At 41.2% G+C, this 24756-nt stretch overlaps 1 protein-coding gene across 4 annotated transcripts in view; it reads right to left on the bottom strand.

The window, feature by feature from the left end:
• The window catches only part of PPP4R4 (protein phosphatase 4 regulatory subunit 4), a 553487-nt gene that overhangs the window by 267621 nt on the left and 261110 nt on the right, over window positions 1-24756 (bottom strand). For 2 of the 4 annotated variants that reach the window (XM_029597867.1, XM_029597868.1), the window contains exon 6: window positions 16046-16219. The exons of the other annotated variants lie outside the window; for them this stretch is intronic. In XM_029597867.1, coding sequence (XP_029453727.1) covers window positions 16046-16219 — 174 coding nt within the window. The remainder of the gene's footprint in view (window positions 1-16045; window positions 16220-24756) is intronic. 4 annotated transcript variants of the gene reach the window in all.

Raw genomic sequence — 24756 nt, 5'->3', positions numbered from 1 at the left:
GATAAAATAGGAGGGAGAACGGATTCTTCTTTCTAGCTTCCTCCAGTCTCTTTCTCAGGAAGAAAAACATGTATTTACAGGTGGAAAGGCTGCAAGAGCAATACCCAAAACCTCCTGTAGGTATTTATGAAAGATGGCCTTGAACCAGAGTCTGCATGGTTTGGAGCTAGTGCCTTATGCATACAGCCACAGTCTGCCTCAAAGAGTTCCAACTTCAGACAGCAGATAGCCTGCTGTATGGTCCTGGCCGTGAGGATCTGGATTGGTGGTCAGGGGATTCAAACACATGGAAGGTGTTTCCAGTATTTAGACAGCTAGGATGCCAAAGAAAAGTTAGGGATCCCAAAGGAACACTGTGAGCTCTTCTCCTGGTATATACTAATATTATATTATGAGGTTAAGTCTGGAAGTTTTGTGCCACGCCTGTAAGTAGAAGCCTTGCTTCAATTGTGTTGTGTGCTGTCTATGAAGAGGATCTACTGTGAAATGACCTGCACTGAACACCTGGACTGGAAGAAAGCTGTGAGTTACCTGTTAAGTTACCTGGAGTGCAAAAGTCAGGAAATGTTATTTTGTCACTGTTATTAAATAAATCAGTATAGATACATAATACCTGTGTGAGTGTTCTACAAGGGCCAACAACCTGACACCCGGTACTTTAGGGAAATTTAGGAAGGGGAAGTTAAGATGTCTCACGTAGTTTGCCATCTGTTCCATTTTCCTATGCAACCGCATCTTGTCTTGAATTAAAGCTGCATCCACAGCTTTTAGCCCTGAACCTATAACTTCAAACTTCCCTTTTATTTCACAGTCTGGGCTTCCTGGACTTGCACCAAGTCAGACTCAGATTTACTAGTACTATCAAGTCAGAGGCACACCAAGTGACTGATGAAGCCACTCTCACAAGAGCAGACCAGATGGTACCTAATGTGGACTACAGCTGGCTTGACCAAGAAAGGTAGAGGAACTCTTACCAGCTTAAGGCCAGATATCAAGGGAGAATCGGAAATACTCCCACCAGAGCATAGGACATTCTCTTCCACCATCTCCTTTCCAGCTTGATCTTGCTCCAAGCCCTTGCGTTGGCTTGTGCCTCTCTCCTCCACCATTATAATGTTACAAGGCTTCTCGCTCTGCAGACCAGCCCCTCCCACAAGGAGCAAGGCACTGCCATCTTTGGCATGTGCCATTTCCTGTCTCAAGCCCACATAAACCTCAGGTCTTGCTGGCAACACTTGGTCCAAGAGCTAAGGAAAACATTGCCCCAAAAGTCCTCTGCTCCTCCAAGGGACACCGACAAGGGGCCCAAGCCTCCCCCAATCCCAGAAGTATGGCTGGCAAAGCCATCCAGATGAGGTTGTTCTGGCAGCAAGGACAACAATTCTGAGGGTAAGCACAAGGCCTTCCTTTCCTTTTTGGAGGTTTAATGAGGAAAATGAGTGTCTTAAGGAAAAAATGCTGAAGTAAAGGGAACATCGCATTCATGCCACCATCTTGAATCCTTCCCTTCACGTTAACTCATTTTATCATACAATAAAAGGTTTTAGTGAATGTTGACACATTGTGCAACAAAATGATTTTAGTGCACACTAAAAAAAAATTAACACAATAAAACAAAACAACATTACATGAAATGAAAAAAAATTAATGAAACAAAAAAAAAGACTGAAACAAAATGAAAGAGAGAAAAAACGTTTTGGCTGAAAACACTCCTAGTTTCTAGATGGTTCATGGAGCAGCTGGTCTTGGAACCAAGAAAGGGAACTACTTTAGATCGAGTTTTTACTGGAATGCAGGAACTGATGCAAGGTGTAATGTGGTGGAGCTGTTTGACAATAGTGATCCTAATGCCGTCAAATCTGTAATCAGTGAAGGACAAATGCTAAGTAAAACTACTGCAGTTGTATCTAACTTAGGGAAGGTAACTGTATAACAGCACACATACGGGTAAAGTCTGCATCTACATAAAAATGGAAAGCATATACACAAATGATTTCCCTGCTCCAAATTTCCTCTCGGGAACACCTCTTTGCAGTACACACAAAAGTATGAATGAAATTGCTTCCATTCATACTTTTACGTGTACAACCCCCCAAGGTTATTTTCAAAAAGCACATTCCTGTATGTAAAACTGCTTTTTATGCACGCAAGGGCTTTTGAAAATTAACCCCATAAAAAAGAAACTATGATCAAATGAGGAAATTGGTTAGAAGGAAAATAAAAGGAGCAGTTGTGATAGTTAAAAGCTTGCAGGAGGCATGGAGATTGTTTAAAAATGCCAGGGTTCGTTTTCACCTGCTGTGCAGCTCAAGTAGTTAGCTGGATAAACCCTCTACGCTTAGGTATCCCCTGAAGAAGATGGCATATAGTCATCGAAACTAGGGTCCTAGTTGGGAGTAGTTCAATTTTTAGTGGGGTGTATGTGTGGATTGGGTAGTATTTATGTTTGTGGAGATTTCTGCATTTTATATTTTGTATAAATAATTGAAATAGTTTTGGTAAACAATGAATACAATTTAAATATTTCCATACATGTTTATGACACCATTTTATGTATATCTAGTTCTAAATAAAACAGTAATGTTTTCCTGCAGACTGGAGCATGGAGCACTTGTTCAGCTTTGTTTGAAGGAGGTTTGGAGAAAAAATGTAAGAAGAAAAGTGGATTGATTTGGATAAAATTACAAAACTACTTTAGGTAGGAATTTAGAGATCTTAATACTACCCTGTTTTGTTTTTTTTATTTGTGTATTTACTTACCCAGATGAGCTGATGTTATAGCCACTAGAAATATTACTTTCCAGGTCAGAAAATCATGGTCAGTGCTTGCTAAGGGTTCAAAAGATAGAAACATCAGCACTGAAAGTACAACACTGAGGTCCCACTGCGATGGGAGAGTCCTTATTTATTTATATTTTATTTATTTATTTAAATTTCTTATATACCGGCATTCGCGATGGGAGTCGCATCATGCCGGTTTACAAATAACAAGGTGTGACAACAGAATAAATACTTAATAACTTAAAAACATTAACATGTGATAGAAGAATAAGGTAGCAGTTACAATAAAACAGGGATAAAATGCAACTTGGAATGAAGAGAAGGCAAAAGAGAGATTAACACCTTATTGGGTAGAAGCCCCTTAATAAACTTTGTTACCATGGAAAGTCTGGATACTGGAAACCCTTCCAAGTGCTGGTGATATACTGCAATAATACTCAAGTAAACAGAAATAGAATTGGTCTTTAGTCCAGAATTTAAGAGATTTAGGAGATTCTGAAGCAACATAAACATTGCATATTTGATTCGGAGATGCAGCCAATTGTAAGCATGTCTAATAGATGGTTTTCTTGCTGCTAAAATTATGTCTAACTTCTGTGGAGAAAGGCAACTTGTGTACCAGCTGCCCTTTAATATCCATGCTGTGAAGGCTAGACACTGAAGGTTAGAAGGAAGGAGAGATCCATTCTGTTGTGTCAGGAGAGATGGGAATACTTTTAAGTGAACTGGTTCAACAACAGCAAGTCTTTACAACCATAGAAACTATAGTTGGTATGGCCAAAAGAGAAATATTAAAATCATTTTACCCTTCTCCTTCTGTAATTTGAATATTGTTCTGGCAATGAGAGATATTGGAGGAAAAGCATTAAATGTTCATTCCAAGGAATCCGGAAAGCATCTCTTTCTATGATATCCAAAGATGACCTTTTCAAGTGGTACAGAGGGGATTTGTGATTGAATGGTGCTGTGAATAGGTCTATCATTGGCTTCCCCCGAAAAGGAACTGAAGCATATCGGAATGAAGAGGACAAAATCAGTGAATCTGCTAAGACACTGTCCTTCCCTGGAAGATGAATTGAAGTGAGGTCTATTTCCCATACTGTTACCCAATTCCAAATATTGCATGCTTCCTGCACAATTTTAAGGAACCTCCCTGCTTGTTTATATAATACATTACTATTATATTTTCCATCTGAACTTGAACTACTATTTTCTTGAGCCATGGTCCAAATAGAAGAAGGGCTTTGAGTCTAGAAGGTTTATATGAAGAGCTTAATTCTGTCTGGATCAGGTCCTTTAAGAATATAATGTTTTGAAATGTGCTCCCCTACCTTGACTGGAGGCATCCATGGATAAGAAGTGCTGAATCTGTAGCGGGTGGGGGTGGAATAACTGAATGCAGAGGAGATTGGATGGATGAGTCGACCATCTTAAAGATTGAATGAGATGTCTGAAGACTGGAATTCTGTGGGGTAACTGATGTAGATGCTAACTCCAAGGGAGTTTTAAATGCGACTGAGTGATTCTCATGTGAAGACGCGTAAAGAATGTCACATGGACCATGCCTGCCATTTATCCCAATATTTCCATGTAGATTCTGGTAGACATTGCTGGTTTGATGGATAATCTTTGAACTATGTTAATCAGGTTGTGCATCCTCTTTAGAGGTAGAAAACCTATTTCTTTTCAAGTATAAAGATGTGCTCCTAGAAACACCAAACTTCTTCTTTTAGAAAGATGGGATTTTTTTCACAATTCAATAGAAACCTTAGAGAGAAGAGTTTGACTGTTAGGACTCCTGGCCGCTGGTCGCCGTGCCCGGGCCCCCTTACCTCTCCTGGAGGACGCTCATATCAACCTCTCTTCCCAGCGGGCCGGGGCGGCCTAGCCCCGAATCCTGTGGCAGCGGCCTGCCCATGCGGCCCTGGATGCCGCCAACTCAGCCTCCGCAAGCGTCTACCTAGGCGCGCACGCGTCTCTCCCCTTCTTAAAGGGGCTGCGGCGGGAAACTTCTCTGCAGCCCAGGAGATGACGTCACTGAGCTTGGGTATTTAAACCCAGCTCAGATCTTAGCACCTCGCCTTGGTAACAGGTCAGGCTCCTTGGTGAGTGCATTGTTGCTTTTTCCTGATCTTGTGTTACAATTTGTGTTCCAGATCCTGCGTTCCAATTGTGTTCCTGATCCTGCATTCCAGTTTGTCTTCCTGATCCTGTGTTCCCATCCCGTCTCCACTCCTGCACCGTCCTCGGACTGACTTCCTGGTTTTGACTTCTGCTTGGTATCCTGACTATGTTTTTTCGCTGCCTGTCCTGACCTCCGGCCTGTCTCACTGTTCTGCCACTTCGCTGCCTGCCGTGAACTCCGGCCTGTTCCCGGTTACGCCTGCCTGCTGCCAGCCTTGACCCGGTCTGCCTGGCGCCGCCTTGCCTTCTTCCGGACACTCTTCGGGAGTGACCTGCGCCTAAGTCCTGCTGGCCCCGGCACCCAAGGGCTCAACCTGGTATAGGTGAAGCTCCTGTAGGGTCCTCCCCACCTGTACCACCTCCCGACGACAAGGGTCATTGGGGGCTTGCCCTCGGTGGTGATTCCAACCTCGTCGTGGCTCAAGGGTCCACAAACACAACATTGACTAATAAAATCAGTATTTTGAGTTGCTTCCTTTGAGGATCTATTCAGTTATCAGCCAGTCATTTAAGTATGGAAACAACAAGACATTGTTCCTTCTGACATAGGCTGCTCCTACATTTTGTGAAGACTCTTGGAGCTGCAGAGAAGCCAAATGGGAGAACATGCTATTGGAGGTGCTTTTCAGCTACTGAGAATCAGAGATATTTTTCTGTGCCTGTATGAAAAGGAATATACATTTCAGCATCTTTTAATTCTAAAATGGTTAACCAGTTGCTGATTATCCACTGAGGTAGAATGGTACTGAGGGAATTCATTCTGAACTTTTCTTTCTTTAGAAATTTGTTCAGTTTCCTTAAGTCCTGAATAGGGCAAAGCCTCCTGATTTTTTATGAATTGCAAGATATCTAAAGTAAAAATCTTTCCCTTTTTTTCTTATCAGAACTGGCTTGCATGAGCTAGTAGTAAGGAGTGTATTTCTCTCTGTAATATTTAAAGCTGGTCCAGAGATGTATGTTGGTTGCACAAAAATAGAGTACGAAGAACAGTCTGAAAATTTACATGATAATTTTGAGATCCCAGTGATCTGTGGTGATGTCTGACTGTTAGGTATAGAAAAAACAAAGCCTTCTCCCAATTAGAAGAGCTGATGGAATAAATAATTAGAATGTTTTGTAGTCAAAAACTTTCAGACGGTTTTGTGATAACCATTGGTTTTATTTTTGCTGGAACTTTTCACTTGGATGTGGTCTAGTCTGAGTCTGATGTAATTGAGACTGTTGTTGTAGAGGATGTTGTCTCTGCATGGGGTACGGAAGATAATTTCTTCTATAGTAGTAATATTATCTCCTGTAACACTGTGCCTGATATCTTTTGCGATACATAATAGGATCTGATGTCAAAGTTAATAGTGTTTTTAAAGTTGAACAGTAGTCCTTTATGATATTCACTGTCTCCTTTATTTTAATCCCAAATAAATTATCTCCTGAATATGGAGCATTGACCAATTTTTCATGCACATCTTCTCTAATTCCACCTTCCTTGAGCCATGCTAATCTTTTTGCACCAATAGCTAGGGCTATTGATCCTGAAGTATCAAATCCATCATACACTGACCTTGTAAGATGTTTTGTGTATTCATCTGCCTCATTAATATGTGGTGTAAACTCATCCTGTAAATTGAGAGAAAGATCTTCTGATATATTTTTCATTTTATGTAAGATATTATAAAAGGTATTCAATCAGTTGTAACTGGTGAGCTGAAATTCTACTTTATAGCATTGAAGCTTGGAAAAACAATTACCCATATTTTCTAAGAATCTAAGATCTTTTCCTGGAGGATCATTTGAGTATATCTTTGACTTCTTAGCTTTCTTCAGTGCTGACTTAACCACTACAGAGTCACAAGGCAGTTGGACAATTTTGGACTTTACTTTTGAGATCAATCTTGGTAACCAGCAAGTTAGAAAAAGGTGTTTTTCATATCTTTGTTTGAAGGTCTTAAGAAGGTCCATATTCAAAAACATTTAGTCAGTTAACACAGAGGTTAGCTGGCTAAATGAATATTTGGGCAGTCATCCAGTTAAATTCTAGACAGCTAATAAGATAACAAACTAAGGGCCTGATTCATTAAGGTATATTCCCATAGATACAGACGGGCAAATTTTAAATCGTCCAAGTGCGTAAAATATTGGGGTTGTGTCATAGCTGGGCCTTGCGCGCACTGCGCGCATATTAAGTAGCCGGCCGAGCGTGTAACCCTTGTTACGTGCACAAGAGCCAGGCCAAAGAAAAGGGGAAGTCTGGGGGGTGGGGAGGGGCGGGGCTTGAAGTGCCGGTACAGCGGCCATTTGCCGCAGTGCCGGGGGATCGCGCACCGGCAGCAACTTACTTCAGGTCGGGCCCTGAAGTAAGCTGTGAAATAAAATAAAAAGAAGTAGAAAGGTAAGAATTAGGGGTTGGGAAGGAGAGGGGAAGGGAGGTTAGGGTAGGGGGTAGGGAACTGGGGAAGGCTGCGATGCGTCACTGCACGAAAATTGCTTTATTCCACCCCCTTGCGCGCGCTGCCCCAGATTTTATAACATGTGCTTGCCGGCGCACGCATATCTTGTGAATTGGAACATCAGGAGTTTGCTTGGGAGTTTTAATATATTTTAGAATACCTGGAAAATCATCTGTTATTTGTCTCTTCTTGCAAAGGAACACATTTTCTGTTATCTTTCTGTATACGAAATATCCTCTGATGGAATAGGACCTTCTCATTGGTTCAGGATATGGCTCTTCAGGTAAAGCAGGTGAATCCTGCAAAGATTCTCCTGAAAACTCTTGAGAAGAGGTATGGGAATCTTCATCTGAGTTCAAAATTATAAGCAGAGACTTACCTCTCAATTAGGTTGATTTTTTTTTCTTGATGCACTACTGGAAGAGTTTGATATAAAGGACTGTGAATCCATTTGAGTTACAATCTTTGTAAGAATGAATCCATCTGGGAAGTAGGAGAAGGAGTTGATGGTATATTTTTCATGTAATTATGAATGAACTCTATCCACATCTTTGCAGAAAAGGACATGTGTCAGATGCTGGCAGTGTTATTGACGACGCAACCGATTCTGGTATTAGTGTGTAGATGCTCTCTACACTCTTTCCAGACTGAGGATATCCCAGAGCCTCCTCGCCACAACTGCAACACCAGTCCCGCCCAGAAAGACGGTAGTTCCTAAATGACTCCGTGAAAAGGTACTCAAATGGGCCCATGACTCTCATGTGGCAGGTCATCCTGGGCCACCCAAACTCTCAAACTCCTCCTTCGCCACTATTGGTGGTCTCACATGAAGTCAGATGTAAAAGTATTGTAGAATGTTGTCTTATCTGTGCTAAGCATAAGAGCACACATGCCTAACCTTGGGCATTGTTACAGCCATTGCCTGCGCCTGAGGAACTCTGGACCCATCTGTCCACTGTTTTTGTCATGGACCTTCCTCACTCCAACGACCACACTACAATATGGGTCATGGTAGACCATTTTTTGAAAATGGCTCACTTCACCGTACTTCCTAGCTTGCCATCTGCACCAGAGCTGGCTTGTCTCTTTGTGCAACATGTCTTTGGCCTTCATGGACTTCCTTCGCACATCCTTACGGACTGAGGTGTCCAATTCATGATCTGGTATTGGAGGGTCTCTGCAAAAGATTTGGGATAGCACTAGATTTCACATCCGCTTACCACCCGCAAGGAAATGGGCAAACAGAAAGAATTAATAAGGTTCTCAAAATCTTTCTGAGAATGTATGTCAATGAGCGACAGGGCAATTGGGCTATTCTTCTTCCATAGGTAGAGTTCTGCCATAACATAATTAAGACAGCCTCAACACCAGGCGTCGCGTGTGGGAAGCCAGATAACATCAAGGGGCACCCTGCAGCGCTTCTCACCCCACAGTCATGGGAGGGGAAGTGAAGGAAACAGCTTAATCTTCACCTGGAACTGGAAAGAAGCAGCAATGTAAGTGCTGCGATCATTAGACCCGCCCCCCCCATGACATCACTAACATCGGACAGTTAAGACAGCCTCAACACCAGGCGTCGCGTGTGGGAAGCCAGATAACATCAAGGGGCACCCTGCAGCGCTTCTCACCCCACAGTCATGGGAGGGGAAGTGAAGGAAACAGCTTAATCTTCACCTGGAACTGGAAAGAAGCAGCGATGTAAGTGCTGCGATCATTAGACCCGCCCCCCATGACGTCACTAACATCAGACAGTTAAGACAGCCTCAACACCAGGCTTCGCGGGTGGGAAGCCAGATAACATCAAGGGGCACCCTGCAGCGCTTCTCACCCCACAGTCATGGGAGGGGAAGTGAAGGAAACAGCTTAATCTTCACCTGGAACTGGAAAGAAGCAGCGATGTAAGTGCTGCGATCATTAGACCCGCCCTCCCATGATGTCACTAACATCGGACAGTTAAGACAGCCTCAACACCAGGCGTCGCGCGCCAGGCGTCGCGCGCTGAAGGGGCGCAACAAAGGGGCTCTCCCCTTTGTGCACCCCTTCGTGAAAACCTTTGTGTATATGTAAAAATCTATATTTATGTTTCCTTTGTTAACTAAGCTGTTTCATTGTATTCGACTAAGGAATTTTTTCCTGCTTTTTCTGTTTCACTGTAAACCGGCATGATTTGCATTTAATGCAAGAATGTCGGTATATAAAAGTTAAAAATAAATAACAATCAATTGGCTGTTCCACAGGCTCATCCCTATTCCAGATTGTCTATGGCAAGCACCCACGGGTACCTCTACCCTTTCCGCTCTCAGAAGCATGCCCGGCAGCCAATACCACAAGTCAAGATCTTAAAATCCTCTGGCAAAGAACTAACCAACTACTCACCAAAGCAGCCAGCTGATTCAAAATACAGACAGATAAAAAACAAAGACAAGCCCTCAATTTAAACCACGAATCTAGTATATTTGAGCACTCAGAACCTATGGCTTAAAACTCCATCAACTAGATGTGCACCCATGTTCATTGGAGTAGCAACCAGAAGGAAAAAGGATCAATAAACACTGCAATATTGGATCAATTTCCGGTTTGTTTTTTTGGACCTTCCCATGTTCATTGGGCCATTTCCTATCTTACGACAGATCAGAACTGTAACATATCAGGTGAAGTTACCACCCAGCATGAAGCAAAGAGGAGCAACGTCAGCCCCTGTGGCCAATGGGGATCCTTTCTCAAGCCACGAGGGCTGAAAGTGGAGGAGGCTGCTGCTGCTGCTAGTTCAGTGGGGGGAGAGAGAGAGTGAGTGAGTGAGCTTGAGCAAGCATATGTGTTTGAGATCCTGTATGTGTGTGTGGGGGGAGGGTATTGGTGTGGGTGGGTGGGTGTGTGTGAGAGAGAGAGAGAGAGAGAGAGAGAGAGAGAGTATGTACATAAGTATGTGACTGAAAACCCATTTGGGTAAAAGAGAGTATGTGTGTGTGATTGAGAGCCTGTGTATGATTGATATCCTTTGTGTGTGAGAGAGATAATGTATATGTATGTTTAAGACCCTGTGTGTATAAGTAAGTGAGAGAGCATGTGTATCTGTGTGTGACTGAGAACCAGGGTAGGTGAGAGAGTATGTGAGTATGTGATTGAGAGCCTGTGTGTAACTGAGAGAACAAGAGAGAAATTATGTGTAAGTGTATGAATAAGAATCTGTATGTGTGAGAGCAAGAGATAGCATGTATATGTGTGTGATTGAAAGCCGGTGTGTGTGTGTGTGTGTGTGTGTGTGTGTGTGTGTGTGTGTGTGTGTGTGTATGAAAAGACAGACAGCATGTGTGTAAATGTGTGATTAAAAGCCTATATAAGTGAGAGAGAAAAAGTATGTGTACATGTGTGTGATTGAGAGCCAGTGTGAGAGAGGAGAAAGTTGCAAGCAAACCATCCCTCCTCCTGCTAATTCAAAACAATCTCAGGGCACCTGGATATCAAACATTACCAGGTATGCAGAGCAAAGCATTTTTTTATCCTTATTATTTTTCATGATTGGGTCTTTGTGTCTGCTAATTGAAATATTTTATTGGTATCTAGACATTTTTGCTATGAGTTTTTAATTATTGGATATTCCACTCATCAGTGTTTCGAAATAATCTGTTCTTTTTATTATGGTTTTACTGCTATTGATTTTATATTTCTTGATTTGTTTTATGAGGACTGGTGATGTCTCTCTTTTTCCTTTGTTACACTGTATACAGTCTCTCTGACTTGTTGCAGTTTACAGTTCAGCTTTTGTCTGCATGTTTCTATTTATGCTTTATGATCTCTTTATTCTTTGTTAGGTGAGGGTCTACACATGTGACTGAGGTAAGGTATTCTGCTGGAATGTAGTTTCTGGTACGGTTCTATAGCAGCCTAGCTTGGTCCATTTTCCTAATAGGAGTATTGGAGTTTTAAGGCCTGGTGTAATATTTTCAGTTTTGCCTTGTAAGGTGGTTACTGTTTGAATGTTGGAAAATTGGTGCTGTTTTGGTGTGGGATATTTACTATTTATACAATTTCTGTTCAGAGTACTTATCTTTTCCTTGTGTCATTCTCAATAAAAATAATACTGGGCATTTTTTTATTTCCGCTATGAATTGTAATGAGCAGTGTCATACATGTAAGCGTGGTCTATCAGGTGTGTCATGATGGGAAAAAGGTTGAGAACCACTGCTCTAGGGGGAGCACCTGGGCCAGCAGGGGACCGGGAAGTAGGGCAACACCACTACGTGTGCTTGGCGACACACTGGTTGAGAACCACCGCCCTATAGGACAAGAGAGACGGGGGGAGGGGCTATGATACAGATTTTTTTATTCTTTAAGGCTATTAATAATGCACAAGAATCAAAATTTTTCCAATGGAAAGGAAGCTGCAAAAGCAGGGATCCTGATATGAAACTTTTATTTTTATCCTGGTTCATTATTTTTTCCAGTCCTTCACTTAAGTTGTTACCCCTGTTGAATGTAAACCGATGTGATATTCATTTGAATGTCGGTATATAAAAGTTATAAATAAAAATAAATAAGGGACTAGACTCAGAAACACCAGGAAATATTTTTTCACAGAAGTGCAGGAAGTATGGAATGCCCTCATGGAAGAGGTGGCGAAGACAAGGATAATGGAATTCAAAAGGGTGTGAGAAAAACACAGAGGATCCCAAATGGCTAGAGGATGAAAATGGGGTAACCTGTAGTGTAAGAGTTTTTTCCCCTCTAGATGGTTGTCATGTTTATGCAACTGGCGAAGATATATCAACGATATATTTTTTTATATAAACAACCAAAAACATTCAAACACATTTTTTAAAACAATCCTTGTAGGAAGTGAAACATTTCCTCAAATGAATGCACCTCAGCAGCCTGGGATGCTGCGGGGGAACCCTACCATCATTAGTGACTGTGCATGAATGTTAATTTTTATAAAAAAAATTTCAATATGCTGCAGTTAAAAATAGACCAAAATTATAAATGTTGAAAACTTATGTCCCGATTTTAAAAAGGCCGCGCACATAAATTTTGGGGGTTACACCCGTGGCCAAGCCTTGCGCGCCACGTGCGTATTCCCTGATACGTGCCGAAGTGCTGGCCTGTCTGAAATGGGCAAGCCGGGACGCGTGGTCTGGGTAGGAAGGGAGAGCCGGGACAGCACCATTAGCCACTGTCCTGGGGAAGCGCGCGCCAGCTAGACGCCGGCATGCGGAGTCTACTGCTGCTCCAAAGCAGCAAGGTAAATACAAAACTTATAATAGTTGGGGGTCGGGGAGGAGAGGGGCAAGTGCAGGAAGGTTAGGTAGGGGTAAAGGGAAGTTCCCTCCCAGTACGCTCCTTAATTGGAGTGGACTGGGAGGGAACTGGGGAAGTCCTACTTGCGTCGCAGCACATAGCTTTTTAAATGCCCCCCCTCCCCACGAGTCCCGACCCGCCCACACATGTGCGTAGGGATTTTAAAATCCGGCTCGCATGTGCGCAACGTGAACCATATTTTATAACATGCACGCGCTGACACGTGCAAGTTATAAAATACCCACATCCATGTGCATGTTTTAAAATCTACCCCATTCGATTTTTGTAACTCTCAGGTGAGAAAGCAAGACTGTTCACCCGACACTGCCTAGTGTTTCAAAAGTATCCCTATAACGATGGCAGTGCATTTATTTATTTATTTATTTATTTAACAAATTTTTTTATACCGACATTCGTAGGAACATCATATCGGTTTACAAAGAACTAAGAGAAATACAGCGAACAAGGTAAAGGGGATGGGTGCAAATAACAATAGATATACATTAACGAATAAGAAAGTAATAGTACAAAAGAATACTGCAAACAGATAACCGTAAACATACTAATAAAATAAAGGGTGAGCTGAGGCGCCCAATAAGGGGAGAAAATAAATAGCTACGCTAAAATAATAAAATGGAGGGGACGGGAAGGGAAGGGAGCTGGAAGACTTCTGCTGCCCTGAGGCAGAGAGTTGATGGTGAATACTCTCGAATCCCTGGGCAGCATCTGGTGACCGGTCTTGATTTCTCACCTGAGAGTTACAAAAAGCTACGTTTTCAACATTTATAATTTTGGACTATTTTTAACTGCAGCATATTAAAAATTTTTTAAAAATTTAACATTCATGCACAGTTACCGATGATGTTAGGGTTTCCCCGCAGCATCCCAGGCTGTTGAGGTGCAATAATTTGAGAAGCTGTGCTTTACTTCATGTAAGGACTGTTTTCAAAAATGTTTTTGAGGGTTTTTTTGTTTGGTTACATTTACAACTCGTTTATGTATGTTTTAGTAGTTGATACAATATGTTTTTTTTATCTGGCATGGATCTATCACAGAGTTAAGTGTCTTTCATAACTGGATAAACTCTCTTGATCCTCATTTACAGTTCAGTATGGAACACAGTAATGTATCCTTGCCGTTTCTGGACATTCTGATTACCATTAAGGATGGTCTTATTGAAACATCTATTTTTCGTAAACCAACAGAACACAATAACCTGTTGAGATATGAGAGTTTTCATCCACACAGAATCTGCCAAAGCTTACCTATTAGCCAGTTTTTACAGCTTCATCGTTTATGTTCAGATCTAAGTGAATTTAAGTAGCAAATTATGGAGATGCAAACATGATTTTTAGAAAGAGGTATCCTGCTGAAGCCATCAGGAAGGCATAGAAAAGAACCAGATATGCCAATACAGATTTATTATTGTAATATAGAATTTCAGAAACAGATGTAAGATCTAAATGTGCTATCCGTTATTCCAACAAATCTAATGTTCTTATGAGGATTATAAAAAAATATTGGCATATCTCACAGTGGCAAAGTGTATTTCAAGATCCTCCATGATTTGCATTTTCAAGAGGCCAAAACATTAAAGAACAGGTTGGTAAGTCAACTCTCCCTATTGCTAGCACTGGCATGACTATGTTCCCTGGACATTCTAGGTGCAATCGGTGTTTCCATTGCGATCAGACTACTGAAGTTCCAAAGTGGCATCCTCCCAAGAGACAACATATTGTCAAATTACACCATCGCACAGTCTGTTCTTCTACGTGGGTGGTGTATGCCTTAATCTGCACAAAAAGAATGGTGAAGACACGTTTCAATGAACACAAGAGTTGTTTAGTGACACAAAAGATCAAGTCACTGATTCTACACTGTATACAACAGGCTCACAACGTTGGACAATTGCGTTAGCTTGTGATAGATCTCATTATATCCTTGTCTCAAGGTGGAAACAGAAAAGCTTTACTCAATTACAGAGAATAGTATTGGATCTCTATGGTCTCAATCTAGAAATAGATCGGTATTACTTAGTATGAAAGACGATGTTTACTGAAAACATTTTTTATAGAAGATCTTTAATTATATTGCTCATATTTTTGCCGATAAAGTTTTATTATATCAACTGCTTAATGGTTGCCAGCGTTGTGATGTGTTCTTTTGCGATTGGTTTCCAGGATTTCCCGCACGCAAAGAGATTACATCTTTTCAGTGATGTAAAGTGAACAAGGGTAATTTGAAGGGAAGCTGAGTTTAAAAATGGTTGGGATGTGACTCAGTACCCGCACATGCTGTCGTTTAGTTCCCCTGAAGCAAAAGGTTATCTCCCAAAACGCGGTCCATGTTGGGACTTTGCAGAACGAGGCATTCAGGTTTATTGTCGAATGGTATATTCTTTTGCAAAGAACAGGACATCCAACTATACCTGGGAACAATGCATTTCTTTGAGAAAAAAAATAAATTGTAAATTTTGGACACCATAAGGATGAGTCATTCTCATTTAGATAAGTAGTATTTCTTTTATATGTAATTAAAAAGACTTCAAAAATTACATATAATTATATTGCAGCCCCATGATTATAAGCAGGTGCATGCAACACAAGTTGCTGGAGATCTAGTTGCAACATTAGCCCTAAAATATGAAGGTCTTGCAAATATAGGTTGGTCATCTAAATGGGAAATCATTAAATGAATTACATTGTGGAGGAGGAGTTGTTAGCATTGCATTTTGTTTCTTTTTCCTTGGACTTTAATTGTGTAATGTAACATTTCTGCATGGGGATAATCTCCACAGAGCAGCCGACAGAACCCTAAACACCTTGTTGGGCAGACTGGATGGACCATTTTGGTCTTTATCATCTACCATTTACTGTGTTAATATGGACCATTGATCTGATCTAGCATGGCACTTCTTATATTCTTATGCTTCTTTTTGCAGGAAAACTCAGCAAATACATTTTGTACTGTTTCCTACAATTTCTGCCATGATTTTCATGTAACCGAGGGCAGCCTGTTGAGTTTTCTACAGTACTAATAGAAAGCAAACCCATGTAGCAGCATCCTTTCATTTAATTAGATCAAAGGTATCAGCATAAACATTTCATTTTAAATAAACATGTTTTAATAATGTAAACCAGTATGCATTATTACATAAAGTACTAAAGATTTCCCTATTGTGGCTGAGACCCACCTTTTACAGGCTAACCTCACAGGGTCTGATTTTAAAGGGCTTTCTCCTAGTTTGTTTTGTTTGGTTTTTTTTTGTAAAGAGATCATGCCCCCAGAGTTGGCCTTGCGGCTTGGCCACAGCGCTATGTGCTGTGGTGCAGGAGACTCACATTCGAGTCTCCTGTCCATTGGGGCCGACGGGGGATGGGAATGCTGCGGAAATGATGCATCTGGGTCCCGGGGCGGAGAGGGAGGACGACTGCCACTGCAGGAGCAATCCCTGCTAGTTGAAGAGCAGCACTGAATGGTTCTGCAGCGGGACCAGCGTCACCCGTGCAATCATCCTGGGGAGGGGAAAAGGGAGAAAATGGGGAAAAATACAAGACAAATCAGGCCCACAGTGTAAATGTCTGGGAATCTGAATACATTTAACAACAGAAGTGAAGAGTTCAGACAGGTCTAATGCGAGTGAAGGGCGAATATGCTGCGCAACAAAGCAATTCTCATATAAATCGATTGTGAATGACTTCGCATTTTCCCTGGTTATCCCATGTTCTAGAGTGGAAAAGCACTCTATATCGCTTGCAAACTATAAAGGGAACAAATGTCGGAAATGCTGCCAAGACGGTAACGTTTTAATACGGCAATCAGATCTGTGTGGTTGCCTTATTAAAACTTTACTGTCTTGACTGCAGTTTTAGCATTTGGTCTCTTTATTATCAGGATGCATGGCGTGTGCTTCCCTTCTTTAGAAGACTGAATAACCAGGACATCAGAGATTTGTAACCATAACTTATTTACAATGACATTTTAAAACATTTTATAAGATGAAGGGTTTGTCTGCTATTGAAGGCACAATATCTATATTTCTTCAGTTACTTGGTTATAAATCTTGAATAACAATAACTAAGCAACAGTGAAGAACCAGTTGGTTTATTTTATTTATTCAATTAATCTATCAGATTCAAATGAACAGAAACAAATAGGAGACAGGGTTTACGTTTAATTCAAAAGTCATGCCCATATGGCGGAACACAATATAAAGCCACTAGGGTACCTTTTTACTCGATAAGTGAAATGTTTTTACCAGTACATTGAACATTTTCATCAAAAATATCTTATTTTAAAAGCTGAGATTACATCACATAAAAAGACTCTAGGTTTTCACTAGAGACCCCATAATTATGGCTAGAATCAATGGCATACCTGCGTTAATTCATAATTTCATTCTACTCATCACTGTGCAAACAAAAGCCTATTTTCCTGAAATCTGGCACATACCCTGCCAATCCTAGTACCTTTCAGCACCTTAGATTTCTAAAAACAGCTGTATTATGGGTTTGGAGATGAAAACAAGGTGTACGTAAAATATTCAATATAAAAGTGTTTAAGACTTTGCACTCACCTCTAGCTTAGAACAAATAGGATTTTTAAACCTAAATGTCAGACACTGCTGAGAGTTAACACTTTTGGTATTTTTACATGTCTAAATAATAGCAGTTAATTCTTTTTAAAGAAAGGTGATTGTATAAAGATCACTAGTTGTGCACATGCAGTAAGAAAAACAGTGGATCACAGTACCATCACAGAGTGCCGGATCCTGGCAAAATGTAGCCAGAGATCAATACTAAATACATCCACACTGATGTGGATCTTGATTACAACACATTATTGCTTTGGAGAGAGACAGTAACATTTACTGATTAAGAGGTCTATATTCAGAGGCAATTAGCCAGATAGTCACAAGTTATCCGGCTTTTAAATATTTTGAGCTTTATCCAACTAAACATTTGCAATTTCATTATGTGACTAAAATTTAGCTGGATAATTGAGGAGCTTTCTGGAGGTATTTCTGGAAGGAGTTAGGTTAGACAGAAACTCTGATATTCAGTTAGCCAGATAACATATTCAGCTAATGCAGCAGAGCGATCCTAAAGTTAGCTGGATAAACTTATCAAGCTATGTTTAAGATAGCCAGCTATATTCAATAGTGCGGCTGCTCCACTGAATAGCCCTCCAAAGTTAGCAGGAGAAGTTTATCCGGCTAGCTTTGCAATCTGGCCAGTGACTGAATATGGACCTCAACATTCATAGTGGTACAGTATTGCCTTAAACAATGATGTCAACAGAAAGCTAAGCCACAAAGAACAGAAGGCCAAAGTACTGGCTAGCCTATGTTTTAATCTGGTCTTGACACGTTGCTTGGTGTAAGCTTTGCCTTGGCTCATAAACTCATCCAGCCAGGGTATCAAGAGATAACTAACACAAGCCTTCCCTGGTTAGGGAGGTACCTGCATTGATATGGATGCTAATATCTACAGACACTCATTTTTAGTTCCAGTGTTCATATTGATACGTTATGATTCATGAATATAGCTATGAATACAAATGCTAACCAATGCAGCTCTGTGTAGTGATAGCGCTATAAAGATCCACATAAAGAACAAACAAAAATTTAGACAAGAAAATTCAACACAAAAAACTATGCAAGAGAAATGCTATAGTTCTAACACACACATGTAAGTCAGAATATTAGGTATTATAAACACCCCAAGAACCACAAATCAGCACCCTTTTTCACTGCCATAGCATCATAAATAGTTTTAAATGACATAATCACACAATAGAGAAGGTTAGAATAGTTTTCTATTTACAAATACATCAGAGAATATAAACACCAGTGGGCATTAGTCCGTCACAAAGGAGCTGATGTAATAAGCCGTGCTCTCCTTAGAGTGGCTTTTTACTACTGTTTGAGCACAAGTTTTTCAGTGCTAACATAAGCTTGGTATGTAATATAGGTTTTAGCACCGAAAAACACGCAGCAAAGCAGGAGTTAAAACACGTGCTATGATTAGCGCAGATACCTATTACCCTGCAATGCGAGGAGGCATGCTAGTGGGGAGGCTACAGAGCACAGGATCTGTAACTGCAGGAAATGTAACTCCTGATCAGAAGCAGGAATTAAAATTCCCACAGTAATAAGGAGGCCCAGCTGAACCTCCTCCCACTGAAAGACATTAAATTAAAATTAGCTGGGTCGGGAAGGCCAAATCCTCCCTTCATCCCATTCCCAGCGCGTCGAATCCTCCAGGCCAAAACCTAAATTAGAATTGAATTGAGCCAGGTCAACTGAGAGGCAGAACCCTCTCCCTCCCTCCCACCCACCCTCAAAAAATATTTGCTGGGCCAGGCGGTGGAGCTCCTTCCTTCCCACCATCCATGCCCCTTAAAAATTAGCTGGGCAAAATAAGCCAACTCCCCTCTCATCCATCTGCCTGCCTTCCAAAAAATAAAACTGCAGGAACCCTCTAAATCCTCCCCCAGCCCAGAGAATCCCAGCCCAGAAGACTTTACCTCCTCGTGCGGGACTGCTCCCTCACTACTGCTGTCAGTTGTCAGTGAAAGGACCAATCCCCGTTCAGAATTCTGAAAGGACGGCCTTCTGAAAGGGGAATGATGCTTTCACTCACTGCTTATTGTGGAGGGACAAATCAGTAGACTGCAGGCAGTTAATATTAATTTATTCACTCCTCCATTGTCTGCTGATTGGTCCCTCCACTGCCACCTGTCAGTGAAAGGACCAATCCCCTTTCAGAATTCTGAAAGGGGACTGGTCCTTTCACTGACAGCTGACTGTGGAGGGACCAATCAGCAGACGGTGAGGGAGCAGTGCCACCCAAGCAGGTAAGGTCTTCTGAGGCTGGGGAACATTTGGAGGCCGCCTGGTTATCATTTTGTGAAGGCAGGTAGGTTGCAGGGGTTCGGTCACTGGCCCTAGCTAGTTTTTTTGAAGGTGGATAGGAGGGAGGGAGTTACCCCACTCAGCTGGCCTGGCTGGGCTCAGTTAATTTTGAAGTTGGGAGGGAAGGGGTTCAACCCACTTAGCCACCTGGTTAATTTTTTAACTTTTTTTTTAGCATGGATATTCTGCTAATGGCATGCAGAGTGTCAAATGAGTAAAAAAAAAAGCTGTTTAGAGTACTTTTTTTTTTTTTTACTGCTTAGCTATTTGCATGTCATTAGCTTCCTGCATCCCACGGGGCCTCCCTGTCTTTATTGCGTGCATTAAATAAAACCCATGCTAAAAGTTTACTCTGATTTCAGTGTGAGTTTTATTAAATTGGACCCAAAGTGTGAAGAAATAACAGAGGTGTTAGGAACTGCATGCAGCTTCAGACTGAAAGTTGCATCATAGCATTTCCTGTCCCAACTCCTCTACCTGCAGATTCCTTCCTGCTCTGTCTGAGCATTTCTCAGACATGATCTGATATACACATCTTGATACTATACTTTAAAAGAGAGAACAAATGCTGGAATAGGTAACCTATTAGATTACACACTAAACAGATCAATAAGTATCACAGTTAATAGCAGTTAATGGTAAACATAATTCACATTCTATTAAGCTCCTCAGCAGCTAGGATCTGTGGGAGTAGTATAACAATACCTCACAGAGCGGGACTCACAGCAGTCTGGAGAACTCACTTCCCAAAAGTCACATCTGCTGATGCCCATTTGTCTACTCTGCATTCTTCACGAAAGTATACAAAACAGCCATGTTGCTGTTTGTGTACCTCATTTACAGAGGCATAAGCCATGTTTGCCTAAGAAGCAGAGATTGTTCTAGTTGAATGTGCCCAAAGCAAATACAGAGGAGTTCTATGGAATTTCTGGTCCAACCCAATAATATACGACTCAATCTGCCTCCGGATGGAAGTCTTAGAAACTGGAAGACCCTTCTTAGCAGTGATGTTTGATTTAAGACTTTTAACTCGCCTTACCACTAGAAAAACTTTCTAGGGGGGTACACTTTAAAGTCTATATCTCAACATAATAATTAAACTATAAAACAGAATTAGTCAAAACATTTTTACAAAATAAATAATTAAAATATGATCATTAGATAAGACATTCAATATATACAAAATGTAATAAATTATACATAAAATCTTAGCTACAATCACAGAACCATAAATCATATCTAAGAAAACAGAAACTCAGTCAGCCTCAAATGAAAACTTCTACCTTGTCCAGGGTTATAATGGCAGCAGACAACAATTCGGAGTCTTCAGTATGCGTCTGAACTCTAAAAGTCATTTGTGAGTCTAACTTTCTTTAGAAGTGAGTTTCATAGTAGGGAAATAAAACATGAAAAGGCCTGATTTTGGGTCCATGACAGTCTGGACTCCTTGTTATTTGGCACTATGAAGAGGGCCTTATTTTTCAACCTCAGAGAACTACTAGAATGATTGATAGCCATCATCAGACACGTGGCCTACTGAAATTAATCAGCAGACATGTGGGTCTCTGCTAGGCCTAATTGGATCTTAAGGTGGGAGGTGGGACCAGGGAAGCTTAGACAGTTTGTCTGATTTGGACAGGACACACGCGGTGCCTGATACTCTATGAAGTTCTATTAGGGTTCTTTGTATGTTTTATCTATAAAAGTCAGCACTGACTTACAAATGGGGAGACAGACACCCAGGAGAGCATTCTCGCTCTGTCTACCAGAGGTCTCATAAGATTGGCTTTTAATATTAAATAAACTTAAATTGGTTTGTATTAAAGTTGGACCTCTGTGTATTATTGAAGCAGCACAGTTACGCTACTTTTAATGGCACAAACAAATTAGACAACAATAGGTTCATGGGTCTACACATACTAAGGGCCATTTGCTGGATTAGGTTTTTAAACTTCAGTTCTTCTGTCTTGGGCAGACCAATTTTTACTCAAATTTACTATAAATAATATGTGATATCACAAATCAGGGTTCCTAGAATGGAACTTTTAAGGAATTCAAAAAATGTGACCACTTATGAGAAGTTGTTTGGAAAATTCACAGATCAAGTTTAATTGTTTATCTCTTAAAACATTGGCTAACTCTTGGGAAAAGATTCTAGAGTAAGTCTATGATATGCTTGCTCCTAAAATAGTATGTAATACTAAGACTTAGAGAAATACACCTTGGTTTCATGAGGGCTTTCATTTACTTAAATGCCAAATTCACAGGTAGGAAGAAAAACTGGGGAAATGTAAATCAGATGAATCTCTGAGTAAACAGAATGTACAGTATATAGAGAAGCCGTTAGGAGGGTAATTTCAAATGGTCAGCATTGCGCTAAAGGCTGCGAGTTCTTTGTACCCAAAGATTTTAACCCAAATTTTGAAAGTGAACATATGCGCATAAGGCTGCTATGAAAATTCATAGGTTCACCCATTCCGTGCACAGACGTAGGTGCAGAAAGCTTATGCTCGGATCAAGTGTAACTTTGTATATAGATTTATGTGCACACTTTTGAAAATTGAAAGTATGGGCATAAATCCTTTCCCAGTCCCCCCGGACCACCTATTTGGAGTTCAGGTAAAAGTTCATGCAAATTTAGCTTTTGCATGTACTTTTATCCCTAGAATTTCCCCAATTGATATTCAAAGTGCAATTTATCTACCTAAAACAGGGTTTTAGGCACATAAAGTACTTTGAAAATCAATCACTAAATGTGCTTAGAAAATATTCTCTGAACAGCTAAATTTGTCCAATGATTACTCAAAATGAATTTTTCAACTAATTAAGTCAATGGCCCTCATTAACTGAGTATTTTTTCCCATAGACACAAAATGGAAAGCCTTAAAGAATAAGGCTCAATATATGGTAATCAGTTCATTATTTCTGATTCTCAGACAAATAAAAGCAAGTTTACTTACGGTGTTTCCGTAGACAGCAGGATGAATTAGCCATTCTGTCTGGGATGTCCTCCATGCTGTCTGGGATGTCCTCTGTAAACAGAGCTTCTCTCAGCGATTACAGAGCTTTGGCTCTGTGCAACTACTTGTGTCTTCCTGCGCAAATCGGTTACTTCTCCTCAGTCTGTAACATAGGCAGGTGTGTCAGCATGGCTAATTCATCCTGCTATCTATGGAAACACCGTTTATGGTAAGCAAACTTGCTTTTTCCTGTCAATAGCAGGGCTGAATTAGCCATGCTTTTTGGAGTCCCCAGCCCAGATAAGTGGTGCACTATGTATATGCCCTGAATGGGGACTGGCACCCTTGTCAGACATTGAAAGTCTTGTATACACAACCTGCTCACAAGGTACTGTCTGCTTCTTACTGAAGCAGACAATACCACCGAACCCAGTGCTGCATCGGAAGCTGATTGCTGATCCAGACAGTAGTGGGATGTGATGCAAATGACCAGCAATGGCACCTTGTGAAGATCCCTTTCATGAAATGAGAAATCAGGGGATGGTTCAATATTGGACGTCCATTGTTTGAATGATGATATGCCGCCATAGCACTCACATGAACCCTGACAGAGGCTATTGCCAAGCCAAACTCATAGAGAGTGTGAAGGTACTCTAGCAAGGTCTCTGGTGAGTAGGAGAATGGATTTATTTCTTTTGCATGAGACCAATTCAAATAACAGTACCATTTCCCCTGATAATCTTTTCTTGTAGAAGACTTTTGTGATGATATAAGGATGTCCTCAACCCCTGCCGACAAGTAAAGATGGTTTAATACTGTCCTATCAATCTCCATGCTGTGAGATGAAGTGAAGAATACATGGGGTTCAGTAATGTTCCTCCCTCCTGCGTTAGCAGATCCATCCTGTTTTCCAACAAGATAGGAGAAGCTATGGAAAGACGAACTAGATAGGCGTACCAAGCTTGTCTCGGCCACAACGGAGAAATAAGCATCAGGTCCGTGATATCCTTGATGCATTTTTGAATCATCCTGGAGATGAGAGGAATTGGAGGCTAAGTATATAGAAGATCTCCTATCCAAGGTATGCTTCTTGCGTGAATCTTTGTTGGCTGAGATATATGGAACAGATCGCCTGAACTTTTCTGTTACATTCCTTGGCTAAAAGATCCATGTGAGGAAGACCCCATATCTCGAAGAGGTCGTCCTCCATGCCCTGATTTGGAGACCATTCGTGTGGGTGGAACACCCTGCTTAGACAGTTGGCCACTCCTGGAATATAATTCATTTGTAGGGAGATGGCGTATGTCTCTGCCCATTCAGGGATCCAGATCACCTCCTTGCAAAGTGGCCAGGAACCTGACCCTCCTTCTCTGTTTATATAAAACATGGCTAATTGATTATCCGTGTGGATCATGATATGCTTCCCTACGATTTGGTTTGAGAAATTCAGAAAGGAATTTCAAATTGCTCTTAGCTCCAGCAGATTTATTTGAAAATTGGCCTCTGATGGGGACCACAGTCCCTCTGTTTTTAGTCGGCCCAAGTGTGCCCCCCCCCCCACCCCCCGCCAAACCCAGCACTGAGGCGTCTATGGTCAGAACTATTTGATGTACTGGGCTGCGGAAGAGCGCTCCCACAGAGAGGTTGCGTGGGAGTAGCCACCATGTTATGTCTCTGTGCATGGCATTTGTTAACTTCACTTTGATGTGTAACAGCAGAGTGAACTGAGTCCATTGTGACTTTAATCCCCATTGCAGGCATCTCATATGGAGTTTGGTATTTGGTACTAAATAGATCGGTGCCGCCATGTGGCCGAGGAGGGATAAAACTTGGCGGGCAAAGGGGTGAGTCATTCTCTAGTTGCAGCGCTAACGACTGAATGGTTTTTGCTCTGTCCTCTGGGAGATAAGCTCTCCCTGCAACTGTTAATTTTTGCTCCAATAAATTGCAGAAGCTGTGCAGGGTGGAGATGTGATTTCTTGTAGTTTATCAGAAACCTAGATCTTCCAAGCAATGGATTGTCTGTGTCAAATGTTCCCGTAGAGAGTTCACTTCTGAGGCTACCAGAAACCAATTGTCCAGATTTATTTATTTATTTATGTAGAATTTTTATATACCGACATTCTTGACAAAAAAATATCAAATCATGTCGGTTTCCATATTAACTGAACAATCG

Source organism: Rhinatrema bivittatum, chromosome 4 (genome assembly GCF_901001135.1).
Source record: "Rhinatrema bivittatum chromosome 4, aRhiBiv1.1, whole genome shotgun sequence".
Lineage (NCBI taxonomy): Eukaryota > Metazoa > Chordata > Amphibia > Gymnophiona > Rhinatrematidae > Rhinatrema > Rhinatrema bivittatum.
The sequence above is the reverse complement of the archived record's forward strand: the minus strand, read 5'-3'. Positions and strand labels throughout refer to the sequence as shown.